The sequence below is a fragment of the Leptosomus discolor genome, chromosome 9, assembly GCF_034619465.1.
Source record: "Leptosomus discolor isolate bLepDis1 chromosome 9, bLepDis1.hap2, whole genome shotgun sequence".
Lineage (NCBI taxonomy): Eukaryota > Metazoa > Chordata > Aves > Leptosomiformes > Leptosomidae > Leptosomus > Leptosomus discolor.
In genome coordinates, this window is record NC_141399.1 from 31,385,574 (window position 1) to 31,398,770 (window position 13,197).

Sequence of the window (13,197 nt, forward strand, 5' to 3'; positions counted from 1 at the left end):
CCGGCGATGTAAGCTTGGTGGGCTGCTTCTGCATCCCTGGCTGCTGCCTGGTCACCCCTGGGGACCTTCAGCACAGCGGCGGGTACCACATATCGGGGATGTGGGGATAGAGGGCACCTGCAAGAGGGTATCTGCTATGTCATTTTAAGCTGTGTATAAATCCAGCCTTGTCTGGTAATGCTTTGTCTTGTGCATTGTAGGGTATGCTCTCTGCAGCTGGGGAGGATGCCACCACCTCCAGTTTTCCTCTGGATGCCACTTCATGAAATCTTGCTTTGAACTGACTGATCTTCTTCTCAACTAGCTCATAGAAATGAGTGCAGCAGCTGTCCTGGTGCGCTCAGGGACTTGTCCTAACACTACTCTGCTGTGCCACTGTGTGGGATAATTAGCGTAGCTGCGGTGGTTACAGCAAGCGCGCTCCTCCGGGCACCGCAGCCCTCGGCTCTTTCCTCGGCAGCGCACTTGAGTGCCGTGCCGAACCGACTATGCTGGCGGCCTTGTGGGACTCCCAGTGCTTATTTTCAGTGCCTCTGTGGGGAAAGCAATGCTTCCCCTCGTCTCCGGCAGCCCCTTGACGTCCCCTCACTCTATGGATGCGGTTGCTCTTGAGATGGGGCTGTCACCCTGTTAAAACACAGCCCTGCCTGCCTGAAGCCCTTGGCTCAGCAAGGTCTCAGCTTGTTGCCAAGCTCTCTCTCATCGCTGCCCTGGGTTTTATATACTTTTTTATAGTTGTACTTTTCTAAGTACAGGCTGTAGTGATTTTTTGTAAGCTGTAGTGAGGTTTGGTGATGTAGCTCCTGGTGCCTTTACCTTGGTAGGTGTCCTTGCACCGAGTCAGCTGTGACTTGATTGTCAGTATTATATGCTGCTTTAACTCGTTTTGTGTATCGAGTAGAACTCTTTTGTCCTGAGACACAATAAATATTAAGATATTTTACTCTATGAAACTGCCTTGGCTTTTCTTTTCATCTCCTGGAAATTCCTCTGCTCGAGCCACTGCAAAGAGAAGTAACTTCCCCCAGGAGGCAATCTGCTCGCCCCGGGCCAGCCAGTAACCTCTGGACCATCACAGCTCACATTTCTCTGATGCTCACCGGTGCACTTGCACTTACAAATAGCTTCTGTAATTGAATTTTCTTCATAACAGCGGTTGTGTAACAGTGCTGAAGCAGGCGGCCTGGAGCATCCCAGCCCAGGAGCGGGCGGATGAGTTCAGGCCCTTGCAAACATGTGCATCCTCTGCTGGTTGGCCGCTTGCTGGGAGCAAAGGGCAGGGCAGTGCTGCTGGAGCTGCCTGCGTCCCCAGCCTCTCCCCGGGGCAAGAAACATGGATCTAAGCTTTTGTGTTCATTTGGTACTGCTCATCTTTGGGCTGTTTCATCAGCAAGCCTTTGCCTTACTGAGCCTGCCACAGTGGTGTGGTGAAGCTCCCCTTCTGCTGAGCTTGGGGGATTTTTGGGTCTCAAGCACCTAACTCACAAGGGCTGTGGCTTGGAGCAGCCGGCCCGCTCCTGGGGCTGCCTGTCCTGCTGCTGGGGGGGGAGGCCGGCGTCAAAGGAGCGGTTAAGCTGCAGGTAGGAGTGGTGGCCCTTTGTCAGCGTCAGCCCTCTGGCAAACGGTGCTAGGTGAGCTGCCCCAGCCAAACTGCCTCGTGGTGCAGCAAATGACCCAGTACAGGCAGCCTTGCTGCGGACAGAGGAACCTGAAGGGGAACACCCAAAATCCATGTGTTATGTTTAACCTGGGTGAGTAAGTCAGACTGTTGCCAGCACTTGGCTGACTGAAAGCCTTCTGGGTCAGAATGGGGAGGCAGAGTGCGTCAGAGCACGGAAACCGGGTGGGAGAGATCAGCTGGTGGTGATTAAGGGATGGATGGAGACAGGGCAGGAACACATGAGAAGCAGGGTCAGGTTTGAATAAACCCATCCTCATCAGAAAGGTTGTGCCAGAGGGAAGCAGCCCTGCGCCCGTCTGCGCCCCTGCCTCCGCAGGCGGCTTCCTTTCTGGAGCGAACAGCAGAGGCAATGCCGGGCGGGCAGGGATGGTGCTGGCAGAGGCATGGGGAGGCCAGAAGTTTCTGAGGTGCTGCAGGAAAACCAGCGCTGATTGTACTGACCTGGGGATCATGGAGGCTTGTCGAGCTTGCTGGTCCCCATGGCCAGCGACAGGCACTGTGGCCATCGTAGGATCTTATCTAGTTAAATAGTGCTGTTGTAGACACCTCACTGATTTGGAGAGACATCAGTGACATCGTAGAGGTACAGGCAAGTGCTGGGGGAGATGCCAGGCAGACTTGAGACACTGCTGTCCTGGCAAAAGCATTGGAGGCACCTTGGTGACACAGCTGGACACATGGAGCTGGAACACGAGCACTGCCAGCTGGCCCCAGGGCTCCAGTTTCATGCAGCAGCTGTGTCCCGGTGGGTTTCACAAGTCCCCACCATGTTCGGTTCTCCCCTCTCTAGGGGATAAATGTCTTGGGGAACTTGTCAGAAACACTTGGTGTCCCCAAGGCTGGTTGGTGTCCCTTGGGATACCAGGTAGGGAGCTCTGCTGCACTGTGCTCCCAGTGTTTTAACCATGTTACAGGCTGCTTAAGTGCCATTTTTTTTGTCTACAGTGACCCAAGTGAGTTTCGCATGGGATGGCTGCAGGATGTCAAAGCTCCTCAGGAGCAGCTGGCTCCCTGGGATGAAAGCTGGAACCCGGGGTCTAGCATGAGCACTGAGGTCATGAGAAGGGGAAGGATGCACAGACGGTGAACGGGGTTTTTGACATTAGCCCTCAGCACTGCTGCAGGCAATGTCCTGCTCAGCGCGGCTGCAGTGTCAATGACTTACTTTTTCCCTCCTGGCAGCTTGGGTTTTGTCCATTGGTTGGCACAGGGCTGGGGACAGCTGGTGGCAGTTGGGGTCCTCTGTGCCTCCGTTCTCTCTTGCTTTGGCTGTCCGTTTCCCTGGGGGCTCCTTGTGTCCACTCCTGCCTCTGCCTTTCCCGCACACTGTCATGCGGCACATCACTCCTGAGGGGACTGGTGCCACCCCTGAGCTGTCACTAATAACTAGCAAACACATCAGAGCACGCTGGAACAGAGGGTGGCGATGTGCTGAACAACTACCAGCGCTGTCAGGGAGCAAATTAGGGACAAACGCATGTTCCCAGTGAGGCGAGCGCTGGTAGTCCTGGCACCTGAGTTATGGATGCTCGTGAGGAGGCAGCTGAGCAATTAGATCACTTCTCAGACCCATTAAGCATCACAGACTGAGACTAAACGACTTTCCATTTTCTTTGCAATCGCTCATACAAGACATTTATTGTTTGCCTCTTGCTGCTCGGTGTGGCAACGATGCACTCGAGCACGGCCTCCCCCAGCCCCACGGGAGCAGCGCAGGATGCAGGGAGGGGACAGGTGGTGCATGCTCCGTGAGGGTGCTGCGGTTGGCAGGCTTGCACGCTCGCCGGCAATCAAGCAGGTGATGATCTGCGCGTCGGCTATGTCAGGATGCAGCCACATGGGTGGTGATGCGGCAGGTGGGCACGGGGCAGCACCCACGCGCTGGGTGCTGTGTGGCAGGTGCTACACCCTGCCCAGCATCCGCGCAATCCACCAGTTGCAGGGCATGATGATCCGGCAGATGACCCTCCCGCCCTGGTAGCAGTAAGGGTAGGGGTAGTAGCCCAGGAGGGGCTCGCAGACCCGCCGGCAGTAGCGGTTGGCACGGCGGCACTGGGCACAGCAGTAGCCTCGCTCATCCCACAAGGGGTGGAACTCCAGCCCATTCTCCGACTGCCGGGAAGAGCTAGTGTCAGCGCAGCAAAGGGAATGCGTGGCCAAGGCATCCCAAGAACACCACCAGGACACCCCAGGGGCATGGACAGGACACCCCAGGAACACGACTAGGACACTCCAGGAGCACAGCCAGGACACTCCAGGATCATGGCCAGAATACCCCAGGAGTGTGACCGGGACATCCCTGGACTATGGCCAGGGCACCCCAGGGTGCGATTCCCCACACTCACATAGTCGTTGACAGGTAGGTCCTCCTCAGTGAGCTGCCGTGCCCGACGCTTGGGCCCTGGCTGCGCATCCTTCTCCACCTCTTGTTCGCTCCCCCTGTCCAGCCAGCTCTGGTTGTCTATAAGCAGTTCAGGGTCTTCTTCTTCCGCCCCTTCAAGGTTGGCCAACTCAGGAGCTACAGGAAGAGCCCAAACATTGCTGTCAACAAACAGGGAGCAGGGAGACAAACGCAGCAGCAGGCATTAATGTCTCTACCAAAATTTGGTGCCAAGGTACAAGAAAAGCCCACCAGAAAACCAGCTGTACTCCATTGCCTGCTGCTTTTACCAAGCCTGGGAGAAGGGCTGTAGGAGATAACATGGAGGGAGGAGAGGGTAGAGAAGACATGGCCCATCCCCTCCCCGTGCTCGTGGGTGGTGGGTGCCTGTGGGTGGTGTTGGCAGCCCCTGCATGGGCCTGTGGGTGTGGGGAAGCATATCCTCATGGTGGTCTCTGCTGCTATGGAGGGGATTTGTAGAGCCCCAGCAAAGCAACATGATTTGGGGCAGATGAGGCCCAGCTACAGCACCCATAGCTTAGGTAAGAACCACAGTGACATCAATTTCCTTTGCTGAAACTCAACTGCAGATGGGGTCTAACAGCGGGGATCGATGAAGCAGAAAGGGGACAGCAGCTGAGGACAATAGCCTCCCTCTGCATTGGGCACCTCCGATGCCCACTTGCTCCCAGGATAATCGATGGCTGTGAGCTGACTGGTACCCGTAGGGGATGAGCTGCACCTCTGTGGCTGCAGAGCAGAGGGAATTTTTTCGATAGGTGTTTTTAAACTAGCTCATTTGGATAGAAGTGGGTTAGAGAGAGTGAGTAATTACACTGGTGGATCTCTGAGGCCGCAACCTCTGCGAGGGCTGTGTAGTGAGCAGCTGGAGGTGGCAACCCCGTTGTGTGATTTAGATGCAGATGTCTGCTCGTGCTCTGATGTTCATGCAGTGACGAGAATTTAAGCGTCCCAGTTTCCAGCAGTGCTGGTTTCTTTGCAGGTACAAAGGGGTTTGGGTTTTTTTGCCTTGTTATGAGAAGGCTGGCCACTGTGCAAAGCGCAGGGAAGTGGGGGGCCAGCAGAGAGAAGCGCTTTGCAGAGAGAAACTTCAGCCCCTGCTATTACATTAGCCATGCGCTCTCGTTGTCGTGGCCAGCACCGTTTATGTCTGAGGCTGTGGAAATGGGTTCCCACCACATAGCAGCAGGGGACATGGCAGGGGGACATGGGTGGATGGCAGGGCTGCTCCCGGTGATGGGGCTAATGAGCACTTTGGGGAGGAGATGGCTCCTTGTACCTGCTATTGGCGTGGGGTGGATCCAGTAGATGGTCACATTTCTGCAAATGTCAAAAATTTTGGAGCTCTTCAAGAACTCCTTGTTCTGAATGGGCTTTTCCCCAGGTACCCAGACCACGGACTGCTCAAAGTAGGTGGTCGTGATTTCTTCTCCCTGGAAGAAGAGCAAGATTTCACCCCAGCGTGGTGAGACTCCCTCTCCCCACTGCTGGCTGCTTCTCCTCCCCTTGGCTTACCCAGAGGTACCTCTCTCCTCCCAGAGAGCAGCTGGACTTAATCTGCCTTGGCTTGTGGTGCTCGCTGGGTGCACGTGCGATACCTCACTGGTCCTCACATATGGAGACCCATCATGGGCCTTGTCTTTCCCATCTGCTTTCAGCCAACACCACCCTGCTCTCTTCTCCCTCCGTTCATCATGCTTCAAGAGCCTTCTCCTGTGCAGTCCCCACCATCTGGAAGAGCCTTCTGAAGTGCCCCAGCTCATTTAAAACCCAAGATTAAAACATCTCCCCTCTGCTTTACTCTTACTACTTAATTTCTCTCTCCTTCTGCTACCGATTTTGTGATCGAACATTTTAATTTATTCCTCACAGAAATTCTTTGCATGGCCGTATTCTGTAATTTATACCACGTGTCTCTGCCGTCGCATTAGCCCACAGTGTGTTTTGGCAGGCGCTTAGGGAGGGAGATATATAGAGATTATTGAATGGGTCTGCACTGAGCTATCTGACAAGGCAATGTTGTGTATGTTGGTGGTGGTAGCCCACAGAGCAAGCTGGTAAATGGTATTTTTCCCTCCAGAAGGCATCTGGAGCTGTATTTCTCTTTTACAGAGTTTTTCCTTATGGCTTTGGGAAGCCTTAGGAAAGAGCCAACACAACCTGACCCAGTCTGAGTCATTTTTGGAGTTGCTGGTGTAACCCACAGGGTTGGAGAGGTGCTGCCTGAAGGACCTGGCAGCATGCGGGCTCTGGGAAGAGACAACTAGAGCTTAAATCTACATTTATCTCTTTGGGTTTTACATTTCAGCTCTCTACCTGGGGCAATGTTCTGCTAAAGTCTGGGAAGTCATATCCCTTTTACAATGGTAGCTGAAAAGATCTATTAGCTTCTTACAGCATAATCAAAGAATCGGTGTCTGGGAATTTGGGTCATGATTCAGGGAAATGTTTCTGCCCACGCTTCATTTCAAACACGTGTCCTGCTGGCGTTTTATCTCCAACGTCTTCCTTGGGGGGGATTCAATCTGCTAACACCCTTCATCTTGCGGGCGGGGAGGCGGGAGGGCTGTGCTGTGGGGCTGTGCCACCACTGGGGGCTTGGGGACAGGGATGAGGACAGGGGACAACTGCTTTCAAGGGACTGAGCTATCACCCTGGGTTACGCTGTCAGAGAGGGGTTAAAATGTGGAGTCAAACACTTTTTTCCACGCAGGATGCAAAGCATGAGACTCCTTGCAGCAGGATGTGGTGGGCAAAAATTAAGTGGGTGTAAGAAGCAATCAGGCACACGGATGGGAGGAAGGTCCATGCAGGGCAGGGAGGTGGCCCCAGCCCAGCACTTCCCACCTCCCAGGGCTGTACGCCAAGGACTTTCTCAAATAGCATTTCTTAAACGCATCTGCTTTTTAAAATTCATTACTTCCGCCTCACTCTGCTTGAGAATATGAGGCTCAGTTCTTGGAGAAAACAATTTGATTGACTTTTTCGTGCCTGCTAATCCTGGGCTGCCTTGTGACCTTTTGACTACAACAGGATTATTGTTCTTGATCTCTGGTATTGTGCTGAGAGGTTTTTGTCTGTTGGCTGGCTAATCCCATCTCTTTCCACTTGTTTTTAGAAGCAATCCTTTGAATAAGATCATTTTATGAAGTGATCACAACTCATTATTTCTTTATTGCAGCAACTCTGGGAAGGCTGGAACAGATGGGAGGGTGGTGGGGACGGTGGCCATGCTCCCAATGCTAGGGAGAGGAGTGGTTTCCCTGGGGGCAGAGGGTTGTCCTGATTTATTCACCTACCTCGAGCTCGGGGATCTTGGCCTCTGTCGTCTCAGGTAGGACTTTAGTCTGAGTTTTAATGAAGCATTTTTGAAGTCCCACAAAGAAGATGCCAGTTATTCCCTACAGCATCAAAACAAACACCAAAAAAGCAGTCAGGGAAAAACAGGAGGATAAATAACCCCATCATATGGAGGGTACAGCTGGATGAGGATTTAGTCGTATTTTTCCTGTTGATGTTTTTGTGCTAACTCTGTTCAGCAGCGGTGCTAAGATGTACTAACAGGTTTTCCTAAGGGATATTGTGTTTTATGGTTTGGGAGAATTGGGCTTTTTACAAATATTTTAAGGCAGATAGTCATAAAATTTTACTTTGCTCCCCTTCTCCTTATAACTATCATGAGCTCTAGTTATTATAAACAAAAATATGCAGAATAGCATTCTGACCGTTATGGTTATATGAACATTCAGCCCCCAGTTCCTGCTAGGCTATTAGCTGAAAATTTTGCCATATGTCACTGCACAGGGTATTTCCCTACAAATTTTAATTAGGTTTCAGAGAGAGCCTACAACATGGTCATGAGGTTTTAGTGCTCTCCAGACAGACAAATGTACTGAGCTCAGATAGATTTATGATGATTGTGTTCCTTTGCAAGGGTAAATCCAATAACTAGGTCTTGCTTTTAAGATGTATTCCATTGGAAGTGAACCACGCCACTATTAAACACCGGTGGAAGCTTATGTAGATACACATCTCCTTTCTTTTGAGAGCGTCCCTAGAGAGTCTACATCTGGGCATTGCTCTCCCTGACGCAGAAGCAAATTGTCCTGTGGCTTGCTCCACTGACTCCACAGTGTCCTAAGGGGTCCTGCCGTTCTTGCTGCAAGGGTCCCAGGGACAAACCCTGCTGCACTCACGTTTTTGAAGTCATGGATCTCCAGGATTTCCTCGCTGCCATTCCCGCTCCTGAATGTCTCCGTCCTGGCCAGCGGATCGATCTCCATCACAATCTTCTTCTTCTCGCCGTGGCTGAAGAATGTGTGTTCCATGTCGTAAACCTGTGAGGGCCAAAACCACGGAGGGGTTGGCTCAGCCCCCACCTGATCTCACATTCCCACTAGTGGGTGAGCAGGCTGGTGCTGGATGCATGACCACTGATGCTGGATACCCTGCCATGGTGCTTCCTGGCACCCTGTCTCTGAGCCATCATCTGGACAGCTCAGGGAGAGGCAGCTCCCAGGCACCAGGGCTGGGAAGAAGGGCAGGATGCAGCTCGGCTGTGGGGGCACATGTGTGTCAAGCCTGGGAGAAGATGCTCATCCCACACTTGCACTAGGAGCTTTGCCATGGCTCAGCCTTTGCTGGCGCTTTCTGTGGCATGAGCCTGTTTATGTCCCAGAGTGAAGTCCTGAGGCAAAGGGACCTTGTTTTCCCTTCTCCCTGGCTTGCTTGTTCTGTCACTGTGTCCCGGGCTTGCTTGCTCCATCATGTCATCCCCAGCTCACTCGCTCAGTCTCTGCACCTTCTGTTTTTCCTGGAAAGGTAGAGGTAAAAGCCTCTCTCTGCCTGGAGGAGAGATCAGGGACTGCCTGCAGATTAAAGACCTCCTCGAGGGTTGCTGAAGAGCTTCAGGGCGTAGCAGACGGCTTCCCGTCGGTGCTCATCCCCGCAGGGAGCTGGGTCGGCACTCATCCCCGCGGGGAGCTGGGGCGAGCAGCGCCAGGGGAAGCAGCCCTCTCCTCCTCACAGGTGCTCACCGCACTCAGCCAGCCCGGCAGCCCTCCAGTCTCTGCGGATGCCTGACCCTTAAAGGATGAGTAGTGGCAGATGCTATTTGAAGCACAAAAATGATCCTGCTGGCGCGGTGAGAGCTGGCGAGCCTTGGGCAGTCTCGTTTCCCAAATCAAATGGTGCCATGCAGAAGCAAAGGACTTGTGCAAAACCCCTCAAGTCCACAGGGCAGTCGGGAGTGACGGAGGCACAGGGATGGGAAAGCCCTGTTTGTCCCCCAGCATGGCAGTGGGGCTGGGGAAGGAGCACTCTGGCCCTGCAGCAATGCCCCGGCGAGTCGCAGGGGCTCTGCCTGCAGTCCCAACCTAACTCCCCTTTCACAGTCACCTAGTTCTTGCACATCCCTCCCCATCAGGGGGTTCAAAGCCTCTTAGCAATGTTTTCAGCATCCACATCCCTCATTTTGCAACTGCTGGAGGAAGCCTGGGCACAGAACTGACTGTGCAGGCGGTGACTGCCAGGTACCTTTACCCCTGCTTAAAAGTTAGAAGAGCCTTGGCAGCCATGAGCATCTTCTGTTAGTCAGCAGGAGGCTTTTATAAAGATATATAGCTGTCAATGGATTTTATGGTATGGTAAAAATAGCCTGGAGCCTAAAATGGCTGGAAGGCCACCAGTTTTGACTGACAAAATGTGCACAGTGCCATAAATCATTTCTAGAAGGGTAGGATCCCAGGTGGCACCTTACGTTCGAGTGCCTCTCCGTTTACGAAGAATTACTTTTTCCAGTGCAGTGGCCAGCTAACCCATTTGGGCTTTGCTGGCTCTGTGCTGCTCAGAGAGCTGTGAGATGTTTTATAGAGCTAAAGATGACACTTGCTCGTGAATTGTTGAAGTATGTCCCCCTGTGAGGCCGCAACGAGCCCCTCGTTAGCTGACTCATCACCTTCACTTGCTGGCTGTGCCGGCCGGTGCAGATCCTGCTGTGCAGAGGGCAAGAACCATGTTCAAGGCCACCCCTTGGAGGAACAATCTTTAAAGATTTTTTTCCACTCTCCAGTTGTGTGAAAGGAGCTCAAAGGGCTTCTTGTTCTTTAAAGAGTTTAATTCCCCTTGGTTTATATTTTTGAGCATTAGGAACTTCCAGCCTCTGCTGTCCTGCTTTTTCCCAGAGGACTCCCGGGCCAGCTGGAGAAGCCGCTGCCCTATGGCTGCAGAGGATGCGGCAATGCTGGATGCCAGGAGCATCAGCGTGCAGCTTCATTGCAGGAACATCTTCGTTTTCCTGTGACCTCATGCTTCGCTCACCCGCCTGTTGGGCGTTGTGAAGGGCTTTCAGAAATACTGACGGATTCCATCCTCCACCAGTGCCCGCCGTGGGGATGCCGAGGGCCGCTCTAGGTAACATTTCTGAGGCTGCAACAATGGCTTTGCACCACTGGCTCGGAGAAAACCTCCCCTCCAGGGGTTAACAGCCTATTTCCCCCACAGCTGGCACGCACCCTGTTTTTTGAGGAACAGTAGAGACTTTATAACCATCTTGGCAGGAGCCTGGAGGCACATATGGTTTTTATTGCTTTCTCTTTTATTTTGGGGGTATTTATTTCTATTTCCTGATAAGAAGACGAAGTTTCTGGCGAGCGGGGTGCTTCCTCTGCCTGGCAGGAGGGCAGCCTGGCTGGGCTGGTGTGCTCTGGTATGGGGCAAGGTGGAGAGAGGAGATGCCACTGTGGGAAAGAGACTGCCTTGGCTGTGCATGGGAATTTCAGAGATGTTCTTGAGAGCCGGCAAAACCCGCTGGTGCCAAGGTGCAAAGCAGGGCCTCCTGGATGAGCATGGAAACTCAAAGGGGAGGAAGATGAGGAGCACTGCACAGGCTGTTGGCTTCAAGGCTAAGTGATTTGCTTGGGATATGTGACAATAAAGAGGGTTTTGGCAGAATTGCCAAGATGCTGGGCAGCAGTGGGCAGAGATGTATGGGAGATGTGCAGCCTTGCTGCCGCACCCAGCGTGCTCAGCACTTACAGCAGCATCTGTCTGATGAGCTGGGAATAAAGGAGCCCAATCCAGTTAGCAGGAGCTCCTCCAAAAGCTAATCCGTCTCACCGTCCCCTCACATTGCAGACACATTAAAGTAAGAAATATAATCCATGACAATCAATCACCACTGCGTCCTGGCTTTCTCTCCTCTTTATGCGGTGGCATAACGACTTTTCCACCAGTTTCTGGCAAGATAATTGAAATGAAATGGAAAATATTTTCTTACTTGTCATAAAATTTGCTGCCGGTGAAATAAGAGTAACTTTAACTCTTCATGGCACAGCTCCCATCCCCTGTAATTGTCAGTTAGGGAAAGAATGCGGTGACAGAGAAAAAAACCCAGCCTGTATAAAGTAAAAGCTGGTTATGAATAATACAAAGATTTTTAAAAGTCCCATGAATACTTGTGGCCTAAGAAAATGCATTTTGTAAAGTTGCTTGGGTTTTGGGGTGTAGTTAAAAGTTTCAGTGAGTTGGAGGAGGGGGGCACAGCTCTGTCTGGGGAAGCGGCACCCAGAAACACTGGATCAGAGAGTTTTTACTTACTTTTCTCGGTGTTGGGTTCCAGAGATATTTCACACCAAAAAATATCAGAATAAGAGAAACGAGCAGCACACTGAAGAGCAGTCCGCAGATCTGGTATCTGGTGCAGGTCTTCTTTTGTGTCTTGGATGCTTCTGCCTAATTAATGACAAAGCAGTGATAGCCAGAGGTCTGCTGATGATTCAAGGAGGGACGAGCACACACGCATATCAGACATTTATCATGCTGAGAAGCTGCACGGTGGCAAAGCAAGCCATGAACTTACATCCAGAAAGTGGCAGTCCTCCGGGCTCTCCCGAGCCGTCCCTCCCATGGTCTCCTCCGTGTGCGAGGACGCGAGCCCGCTCCGAGGTGGAGTTACAGAGGCTCTGGGCTGCACAGGCGGCGGGGAAGGCTGGGTCACTGCCGCCCCCATGACAGCGGCGGCCAGCTTTCCCCCGCGGCCTGCTGGGCCCCAGGTGCTCCCGCAGTGCTTGCTCTTTGCAGGGTGCAAACAATTCCCACACTGTTGGAGACGAGCCTGCACGAAGCTCTGCTGCGTGGTGTCCATTAGCCGCGGCGGGGGTCCCGGTGTTTCAGTTAATCCCTGCTCCCACCCTCCACTTCTGCCTGTGCGCTGATGGCTGGAGGTGCTCAGGCTGTGCAAGGGCTCCCGGGCTCCCCCGGAGCTCTGGGGATGTGCACACTGCTGCTCTCGGGGGGCTGTTCGACTGTGCTTACGCCTGCACGGGGGCTTCTGCAGCAGGGGCAGGTAGGGAGCTGCCAGCGGGGTGGCTGCATGGCGGGGGGACGTGGCATGGCAGGAGGTACAGGTGTGTGCGTGGGCATGGGTGTGCATACACGTGTGCACGTACGTGTGCGTGTGCATATGCATAAGTGTACAAGCATGATTGCATGTGTGTGTGCATGGGTGTGCATGCGCAGACACTCACTGCCAGCCCTCAGCAATGCGGTGCGAAGCCCGACCTCTCCCCATGCAGGGCTCTGGCATCCTGCACCCGCTGTGTGCAGAGCCTTGCCCCGAAGTGGGCCTAGCCAGGAATTTCCTGCCTAATTTTTTTTGCTATGTTCAAAAATTTCCATTTGTTGAAATCATAGCATTTCTTTCATGGAAGTGAACCCATCTTAAGAAACGCTTTTAGAAATCCAGCATGAAGTTTCTAGTCTGAACAGGATGAGGCTCCCTGGTGTAGAGAAGCTGGCATGTACTGTTTTTCCAAGCTGTTTGCTCTCATAAAAACCCAGAGCGCATCATGCACTAATTAAAATTGCACTGAAAAAAAAAAGGAAATCCACGTCGAGTTTTGCTCAGGGTGAGAAACGGAGAAAGAAATTGCTTTTAGCGGGTCCAGCACAGGCTTTGTGGGTGTGTTTGGGCATTGCTGCCTGCATCCCAAGGGTAAATTCAAGCGGGACAGAAGCGGAGTTGCTGAATAGCTTGGCAAAAGCATTGTGCACATGTGTGTGCAGGGGGTGTGTATTGGGTCCCTGCAAAGGGGTTTGGGCTTCTTGGCCCCAGGGT

At 52.8% G+C, this 13,197-nt stretch overlaps 1 protein-coding gene across 1 annotated transcript; it reads right to left on the reverse strand.

The window, feature by feature from the left end:
- Positions 1 to 3,583: 3,583 nt before the first annotated feature.
- Positions 3,584 to 11,988, reverse strand: TNMD (tenomodulin). The gene is made up of 7 exons (XM_009955979.2): positions 11,941 to 11,988; positions 11,679 to 11,813; positions 8,279 to 8,419; positions 7,382 to 7,483; positions 5,362 to 5,515; positions 4,027 to 4,199; positions 3,584 to 3,793 (listed from the first exon to the last, which is right to left on the reverse strand). The coding sequence occupies exons 1-7, from the start codon at positions 11,986 to 11,988 to the stop codon at positions 3,584 to 3,586; spliced, it is 963 nt and encodes a 320-aa protein (XP_009954281.2).
- Between the last annotated feature and the right edge of the window lie 1,209 nt (positions 11,989 to 13,197).

What these genes read in the sequence shown, in the direction of transcription:
- TNMD (XM_009955979.2), bottom strand. Translation starts at nt 11,988, where the DNA reads ATGGGAGGGACGGCTCGGGAGAGCCCGGAGGACTGCCACTTTCTGGAT. An exon ending in GGAACCCAACACCGAGAAAA is followed by an intron (nt 8,420 to 11,678) that starts GTAAGTAAAAAC and finishes TGGCCCTCACAG; the next exon opens with GTTTACGACATGGAACACAC. An exon ending in CCAAGATCCCCGAGCTCGAG is followed by an intron (nt 5,516 to 7,381) that starts GTAGGTGAATAA and finishes CTCTTCTTCCAG; the next exon opens with GGAGAAGAAATCACGACCAC.